The following is an 8,421-nucleotide window of genomic DNA, read 5'->3' on the forward strand; positions in this document are numbered from 1 at the left end:
GGACCACTTGGGGACCTCCCCTAGGGCCATTCACAATATTGGATGGCCCCCTTTCCTCACAGCCCTTGCCCTCCTGTGCCTTGTGGCTGTGATATGAGTGCACTTGCATTATTCCCTATTAGAAAGGAAGCCTCCCAGGCTAGAAGAGGCCTGGGTCCTCCCCACTGCTATCTTCCCCCAAGGAGGGGGATGCTCAGGGAGGACCTTGCAGTGCAGCTGAATCTCCTTGCAGCCCGCCTTGGGTGCAAAGGGGCTTTTCTTCTTGGGTGGGAAGTAGTGTTGAAAGCCTTGTTGGACGTTGTTCTAGGCCTGAAGATGTGAGCCAGCCAGTAGGCGGCATCATGGCCTCAGTGTCTCAGATATTCTATAGCACAGTCTGGGATGATGACGACAACCTGAATTTGTGGGTCCCTTCCTTCTTTACACAGTGAACATTGTTTCTAAATGGCACTTCCAAACCCCCACTGCTCCTAGGATGACATAGACAGGGGCTGCCTATGCCCAGCTCCCCTGTTCATTGATAAAATTGTCCCACCCTTGGCCTGCCTGGCTCACTACTTGTCCCTTATTTTTGAAAGCCCACCCTCATAGGTACATGACCCACTTTGAGTAAAATAACTGCTGAGCTGAATTCTATCACAACCTCCCTCCCCACCCTCTCATGAGCCCTGAATGAGCCCTGAATGAGCCCACTGCTCTGGGAAGCCACCTTTCCCGGAAGACTTTGCCCTCTTATCAGCCAAGGCTTTGATCCAGAAATGACACAGTGAGGGAACGTTAGGATGACCCTGATGATGAATTTCCAGGCAGGCCCAGCCCCCAGCTCCCCACCGCCAGGAGACCCTGAGCTCTGCCCGGATCCTTTCCAGAAATGTGAGCCCCCACCTTTCCAATTTCCTCTTACACCTCTTCTGTGTTTCCCGCCCCCGCCTCTGCGTGACAACGTGGCGTGCATGCAGCCCATCTGGGGATCGGGGAATCCTATTGGGTATGCCAGCTTAATGAAATACTTGCAGTTTATTAAACACAGGCTTCCCTAAGCCCCAAGTGCCTGTGGGTATTTGAAAGCCCAAGGTAACCCCGAGCTACCACAAACGTAATTGTTACATGTGTCCATACATTCCTCTCGCAACCTCAAACTCCAGCTCTTAAGCAGCTCACGAAATTAGCAACATAAAGTAACTCCTAGGCAGACGAGAGGAGGGAAACGTGGGGAGAGGCTTGAGGAGGCTCTCAGACCCCTCAGGGCCTCTAAAAGTATATGAAGTTCCCATTACCTTGCATAGCTGTAACTGGGGACGCTGCTCCCCCACCCCAGGCTGTTCATGTTTGCAAAATCAGTTCATCATGACCGGTCAGGTCTTGCTTGTCGACCTCGCCCAGTGTCGCTTCAAGGGTTGAAGTCCTATGACAGGCAAGGCTTGCTCTGGGCAGCTGAGGGGACTAGCAGGGTACCCTGTCCGAGGGCTCCTTCTGGAGCTGTGTTTCTGTTCCTCCTTCGGGGCTTGCCAGGGAAGGGCGGTGGAGCCCCGGGTGCTCTGGAGCCTGCAGCCGTGGGCGTGGAGGAGGCTGCTCCTGGGAGGTGCTTTCCCATTCATCAGTCTCCTCAGCCTGGGGCCTGTGAATCAGGGGCGAAGGGCTGAGATGGAAGCAGCAGGCAAAAGCCTCCAGGGAGGTGCCTCCCTCTACACGGACCACCATCTGGATGCCGGAGAAGGCGACCCTGTTGACCACGCTCAGGGGAACCTGCTCCAGGAACCTCAGAGTCAGCCCATTGACCCACACGCAGCCCTTGCGGCTTAGGGCCTTTAGGCAGAAGGTCAGCAGGGCGCTGCCCTCCTCCCGGTAGGGCTCCAGCGACAGGTGCCGGCGGGAGAGGTGGGGGAGCAGCAGCCGGAGGTGGGCATCCGGGCCCCGCCCCACCAGCAGAGGGCTGGTGTCATGCTGCAGCTGCGCCGGGACTTTGGCAAAGGCGTCCAGGTCCCGTGTGGGGTGATGCAGGCTCACATGCAGGACTGTGAGGGCCCTCTCCATGGCCGGGAGCCTGGGAACGCTGGAACAAGAGACACGTGGTTGGAGCCGGACACCGCTGTGACTCCCTGAGCTAGACATGCTTGCCCAGCTCAGGGGCTCTAAACCACGTCCAGCAGAGCACGGAGGGTGGGGATGGTCATTCTGTCCAAGTTGGGATGGCGCCAAGGCCGGAGTTGGTGTGGAAGGTCAGCCCCACTGGGTGTAGCCTCAGCTTCATCTCTAGATGCTCTGTGAGTAGGACTTAACACTCATCCGCTCTGAGCTTTAGCTTTCTTTTCTGTAATATAAGTATGCCCGTCCTTGTCTTTGCAAGGTATAAGGCATTCCAGCCTGCATGGTGTGGTTTTGGTGGCCTACTGTCATTTGGAGACAATCTGGCCCTGCTTCGTGGGAAGGGAAGGGCAGGCAGACAGGATACACCTTCCTCGTATCCAACAGTCACACACAAAAACCCCTGCTAGGCCCTCCTCTGGGCCAGGCCCTGATCAACTGCTGGGAATGAGCCCAAGCAACAGGAGAACAAGCCCTTGGTCTCTAAAACACCCAGCTGGTAGAGGAGAGAGGTGCTTCTAGCAGCAGGGGTTATGGACAGACAGACTGGGGAAGCCCAGCTGGCTCCTGGGGGACCAGAGAAAGAACAAAACCAGCTAGCATGTTCTGAGTGCTTCTATGGGCCTGGCACTATACCAAGTACATTTTGGACATGGATGTCTCACTAGATGGGCAGGAGACAGATCCTGCTGAAGAAGGTGGAGAGCCTCAAGAACTGACAGGGGCTCTGCAGGGCCTCGTAACAAGGCTGCCACAGTGTGAAAAGCACACATCCTTTGTCCCAGTAATTTCACCTCTGGTAATTTGTCTTTTAGAAATCTCATGGGCATGTGCAGTAAGGCTACTTACAATAGCTGGCTTTGCTCCTGCATGGATTTGAGGAATATAAACTCTCTGGCACATCCCCCAACCCCATATGGTCCAGAACCTGCCATCTCCTTCAGTGGGAACCAAGAGATGCATGGATTTGAATAACTAATTGTGTACTTTCCCAGCACCAGGCTTTGGCCTGCAGTATTGTCTCTGCTAAGAATGCATCTTCCATCCAAACTCTGCCCAAATACAGCTCATCTTTAAAGAACTAGTTCAAATGTGGCCTCTTCTATGAAGCTCTCTTCTTCTCTCTGGCCTCCAATCTCCTCTGGACACCCCCCATTCAGCTCATCTTCTCATTACACATCAGAGTTATGTGGGTCCTTGTCTTGTCTTCCCTGAGCTCTGCTCCTCTTGCTATCTCTGAGGCCCCTGGGGCAGGCTGTGGTCTGAGCTGCCCTGTGTCCCACTGCCCTGTGCAAATGAGGCCTGGCCACAATATCTGTCTGGGGGCATATTTGCCAAATGGCTAAATGAGGAGATGCTCACACACATGAAAATCCTGTGAAATCAGGTGTTGGGATGCTGCAAATAAGAGCCTTGTCTTGTCACAGGCAGTCTGAGTCCTAGGCCCTCTGCCCCTTCTACCTTTTGGGTTAAGTAGGCTCATGGTGAGGACCTTCCACTCTGACAGTGAGGGGCAGACCCCTCAGGACCCCCCACTTCCCTAAAGCACAGACATACATGTGTCTCCATCCCACATCCCATCTCCTCCCGAGGTACGAAAGGTGAACTGGGCCTGGGACAGCTGAGCGGGTATCCAGGTCCTCAAGCCTGGCCAGAAACTCAGAGTTCACTTCTAGGGCCTGACCCCATGCCACAGGGACCTTGAGAGAATCCTCCAGAAATAAATGTTCTCTGCTGCTCATGAGCTGTCACTCTCTGCTCCACTGAGCATCCCAGCGCTGACAGAAATCCCCCACCAGGGCAGAGCCCCTGACAAGGCCCTCTCATGTCTGGAGGACGCCCCCCCCCCCCAGTTTTTCTGGGAAGCAGAAAGCAGCCCTCCCAGGGATGTTTCTGAGGTGAGACGATAGGAAGATACTGAGACGGGTGCCTGGTGGAGAGCCTGCAGGGTTCCTTCTCCTCGTCCCACCAGGCCCTCTACCCTGGCTGTGGCAGGGTAGAGGTCCCCCCAACCTTCACCTACCTTGCCAGGGGTGTGCCAGGGGCACACCTGCATCTGCTACTCCAGCTGTGAGCTCTCAGGGGCAAGTGGGTCTGGGCCGGGGTGCGTCTGGGGTTGGCAGTCACGGCTGCGGTGCAGGGATGTGATGTGTCACACCATTCATTGGTTTTCTTGTTCTCTTTTTCCCTTTAGGAAAGAAAATGGAAGTACAATTTCCCATTGCAGAAGTGCAACCCCAAAGCTGAGAGGTTGAGAAACCTCAGCCTGGGATCCTTACTAGCAGAGGCCCCTGGTGGGGGGAGGGAGGTTCCCTGCTGGGTTTCAGTGCTGCCCATGTCTGTAGCCGGTCCCCAGGGTCCTTGAGAGCAGTGTCTGGTGGCTGGTAGCTGGTAGCTGCCAGCTGGTCTAGAGTTCCTCTTCTCCCCTGCCCACAGGGTGGGGTGAAGGAATCCCAGGCCTATTAGAAACTAGAAGCTTTTTGAATAGAGAGCCAATGAGGGCAACCCACATACATGGGAGACTGTGAGGACAGCATTCTGGCTGGACCAGGAGTGACCAAGGGAGCTGTGAGTGGGCAACAGAGCAGGCCATTGAGTGTGTCAGAAAGGGCAGGGCCTCAGGGGATGGGAGTAATGGCTGCTCACAGTGGGCAGCCTCTCTTCCAAGACAGCAGAAAGGCCATCTTTTCTATCCACCCTTCCTGGGCTCTGCTGGCCTTCCAGGACAGCCTTGGAGAGACCAAGATGGATGCTTGCCCAGAACTGTGGGCCCTCACCACCCTGAAAGTGACCCAGGGTCACCATGGTGCTAACCCTTCATGTGGCACAAGTCTGCATCGTCCATCAGTGTTCATACTGTCCTCACTGCATTCACAGAGCTGGCAAGAGACATGTGCCCATCTTATACAGGGGGCAGTCGAGGCCCTAAGAGGGGCAGTGCCAGGCCCAAGGCGCCAGAACAAATTAGCTTACAATCCTTTCTCTCTTTTCCATCAAACCCAGACTATCCTGGGGACTCTTGGAGGATATATAGGTGGCACAGCATGTAGGTACCCCAATCTCCCTCACTGTCCCAGACCCGCTGCCTACCCACTCCTCATGGGTGACCCTTGTAGCCACAGAGATCTCAGCAGGCCACACCCTGGGGGCTCAGCCCCTCTAGGCACTCCTCAGCGCCTAGCCCGCTTTCTCTCTTCTGAGCATTCAGACTCTAGTTGGCTGCTTAGTAACTAAGAAGGACAACAGGAAAATCTGGAAACAGTCAAGTATCCCTATGTGTCCCAGCCAGTGTGACACCACATCTGGGGTTCCCCCCAGGAAACCAGCTCCCCAGAGCCGAGACGTGTGTGTGCCCCTGGAGGGAACCAAGCGTCAGCCTCAGGCTGCCTCCCCGTAGTCCGTCTTCTCCACTGTGTGTCTAAGCCCCAGCATGCACAGGGCTGGGCCAGGTATGTGGGGGAGGCCTGTTCCCATTGGGATCCACACAAGATTTCAGCATCCCTGTTGGGAACCCAAGATAGTGGGCCACAGGCAGAAGCCTGGCATGTGACCTTGGGTGAGTCCCAGCCCCTCTTTGGACCTTAGTTTTCCTCCCTTGGAGATGGGACACTGCGTCACCACTGCACCCTGCAATCATGTTTCATTGAGAGCTGGGCCATGTCCACGCTCCCAGCCCTGGCATGGGAGAGGAGGTGGGCAGAAGAGATACGTTCATGATTTCAGTGCCCTCAGTAAACTGGTTCAGATCAGTTCCCAGGAAAAGAGAACTGAAACAGCCAGGGTCCAGGACGAGGAAGTCCTGCTCCATCTGCAGCTTCTGAAAGTGACCTGGAAGTCCTGCCAAAGTCCTGCCAGTCCCTGGCTGGCAGTCCCCTGAGGGGAGAACGAGAGCAGCAGGAGTTGGGGTGCCAGTTTCACTCTTCCTGGCCCCCTGAGCTGGAAGGGCCTTCCCTAGTTGGTGTTGGGACCCTGAGGAGTGTCCATCAGTAAACAAATGTCCCTGTCATGTGCTGCTTGGAGAATGCAGGGCCAGAACAGCTTCCAGAGCTTTCTATGATGGTGGGCAGGTGAGGATTCTGGTGTCAGACAGAGTCTGGCGTGAGGCTTGGTTCCTTCTTACAGCAAGTGCATGACCACAAACCAGTAACTCAGCCTCTCTGAACCTGATTCCTACCTGTGAAATCGGGATAGTTGGTTGTTGTGTGATGGCTAAATGTGATGCGCACCAAGTGCCAAAAACGGGGTAGGAAACTGGTGCACGAGAGCCGCTTGGGGTAGCACCCCTAACAGCAGAGGAGCCTGAGACAGCTCTGGTGAGAGGGGCTTCCGAATTCTCGAATTCTCAGAAGGCACCACCTCTCGCTTAACAGGAACAGAATGTGGAGTTGAATGCCTCATTTGCATGAATTTAACATAAATTCCTTTTTTGATGATAATGAAGTTAAAGGGGTGCTCTAGGAAGACCCTGCAGGTTAGGGCCCCAACACAGGAGGACAAGGCTGCCTCTTCACAGACAGACAAGGAAGCTGAGGCTCACAGGGATCAGTCGGCCAGCCCAAGGTCTCGAATGTGACACGCAGCAGAACTAGGACTCGCACCCCCTCGGCGGCGCCCTGGGGCCTAATCGCGGAGCTGCAGAGCCTCGTAGGCGTCATTCTCTGGAGTCCAGATGGCCTGCCTTCTGCAGGTGTGCTCCAGCTGGCCGGCTGGCAGTGCGCTCTGCGGAGAGGCGGGCCAGCTTCCAGCCAGCCAAGCCTGTGTGCAGCCACCCCCTGGGTCGTGGTGGCCCGTGACCACCAGGTGGCGGCACCCGTGGAACCAGCGGCCTGCTCCCCAGGGGGAGCGGGAGGGTGGTGAGAGGGTGGAGGCGTCATTCATGGGGCCGCTGGGGAGGAGGGCATGAGGGAGGCCCGGTGGCAAGGGGAGACAGCCCTTGCTTCTCCCACTCAAAACGCCCTGCAGTGGCCCAAGGTGAATCCGCAGCAAAGGGCGCCAGAGGACAACTCCCTGAGGGCAGAGATAGAGCAGGAAGCCCAGCCCGAGGCCTGCGGAGCAGCGCTTGCAGGACGGCTGCGGGGCAGACGGGCTCCTAAGGGTTGGGGCCTGCTCGAGAGCACGGACTTGGCGCCCAGCACAGCAGGGATGAGGAGCCAGGCTTCCTGACCGGAAACTGGAGTGACACTGCCGCCCGCCCGGGGAGTGGGAATCCGACAGAGGAAATGCAGGCCGCGGGCACAGCCCAGGACCCCGTGTGCACATGGCAGGGGAAATGCGGATAGAGTACTGTGTGTGTAGTGACTGGTACTCTGCACATAGCGTACACGTAGTAGGTCATTCCCACCGTCATGACTGCTGCTGACTGAGCTCTCAGGTAGGAAAAAGAACACCTGTAACTCATCGAGGTGGGTGCTACGAGGAGGGACTCACAGAACCATGTATGCCAGGAGGGGAGTCTAACCTGCCAGGGAAGGGGACTCCAGGGAAGGCCTCCTGGAGGAGGGGAGCTTCTGCTGACCCTGCACTGGGGGATCTGAGACGATGCCTGTGGAGGAAGGTGGGAGTCAGTACCCAGTTTCTGCAAATGACTTTGCCCCCCCTCCCCCAAGCTCTGGGCTAATAAAATGATAACTGCAAGGTAATGGTAGGTCTGACAGGTTAACCATTTAGGGAGTCCTCTCCGAGTGATCTTGCAGGGTTTGGCCAGCTCTACTAGTCTCCTGGCCCGAGCCCCAGTGGGAAGCAAGTAGCTCTCAGGGGTGCCCTGGCCACTTGCTCTCCACCCAGAGTGCTGCCTGGGCCTCCACATGGAGGCTGGGCTGGCCACTCGAGGCAGGGAGGCCTCCATCTTCAGAGGAGAGGGAAATGGTGAGAAGCAGCAGCTCAGGAGCTGCAGCCATTCCGGCCCACACTCCCTCTCTACTCCAGGGGTCACTGCTAAGCCTAATTTCATAATTGTGCTAAATGCTTAATATATGTTGATTTTACTTATTGCTAAACCCGATAATAAGGATTTACTTAGGGGCTAAGTCCTGGAGCCCTGACCAATGCCTGAGGCAGGCCTGGGGTCGAGTGCCTGGGTATTCTGAGTCTTTCTTGGATCTTACCGTTGGATAAGGTGGTCAGGCCACACAGAGCTGGCACTAGTAAGCCCAGAAGTTATCTTGTACTTTTGACCTTTTTCTCCATTGAGCTAAACGGCCATCCCTTGGGTCACTAGGGGAAGGAGGCAGTGGCCTGGGTCTTGGCCAGCCTTCGCTCCCTCCACCTTCACCTCACAGCATCCAGAGCAGCAGAGGGCCAAAGGGCAGGAAGGGAGCCCTGATTGGGAGCCAGCCT

The 8,421-nt window shown here is 56.1% G+C and overlaps 1 protein-coding gene across 1 annotated transcript; it reads right to left on the reverse strand.

Moving 5' to 3' along the window:
- Positions 1–998: 998 nt before the first annotated feature.
- Positions 999–4,512, reverse strand: TIFAB (TIFA inhibitor). Its single transcript, XM_038551610.1, has 3 exons — positions 4,365–4,512; positions 4,109–4,273; positions 999–2,053 (listed from the first exon to the last, which is right to left on the reverse strand). The coding sequence occupies exon 3, from the start codon at positions 2,032–2,034 to the stop codon at positions 1,444–1,446; it is 591 nt and encodes a 196-aa protein (XP_038407538.1). The 5' UTR covers positions 2,035–2,053; positions 4,109–4,273; positions 4,365–4,512; the 3' UTR covers positions 999–1,443.
- Positions 4,513–8,421: the final 3,909 nt, after the last annotated feature.

Source organism: Canis lupus, chromosome 11, assembly GCF_011100685.1.
Source record: "Canis lupus familiaris isolate Mischka breed German Shepherd chromosome 11, alternate assembly UU_Cfam_GSD_1.0, whole genome shotgun sequence".
Lineage (NCBI taxonomy): Eukaryota > Metazoa > Chordata > Mammalia > Carnivora > Canidae > Canis > Canis lupus.

Excerpts from the sequence above, each read along its gene's own strand:
- TIFAB (XM_038551610.1), bottom strand. The coding sequence starts at position 2,034 with ATGGAGAGGGCCCTCACAGTCCTGCATGTGAGCCTGCATCACCCCACA.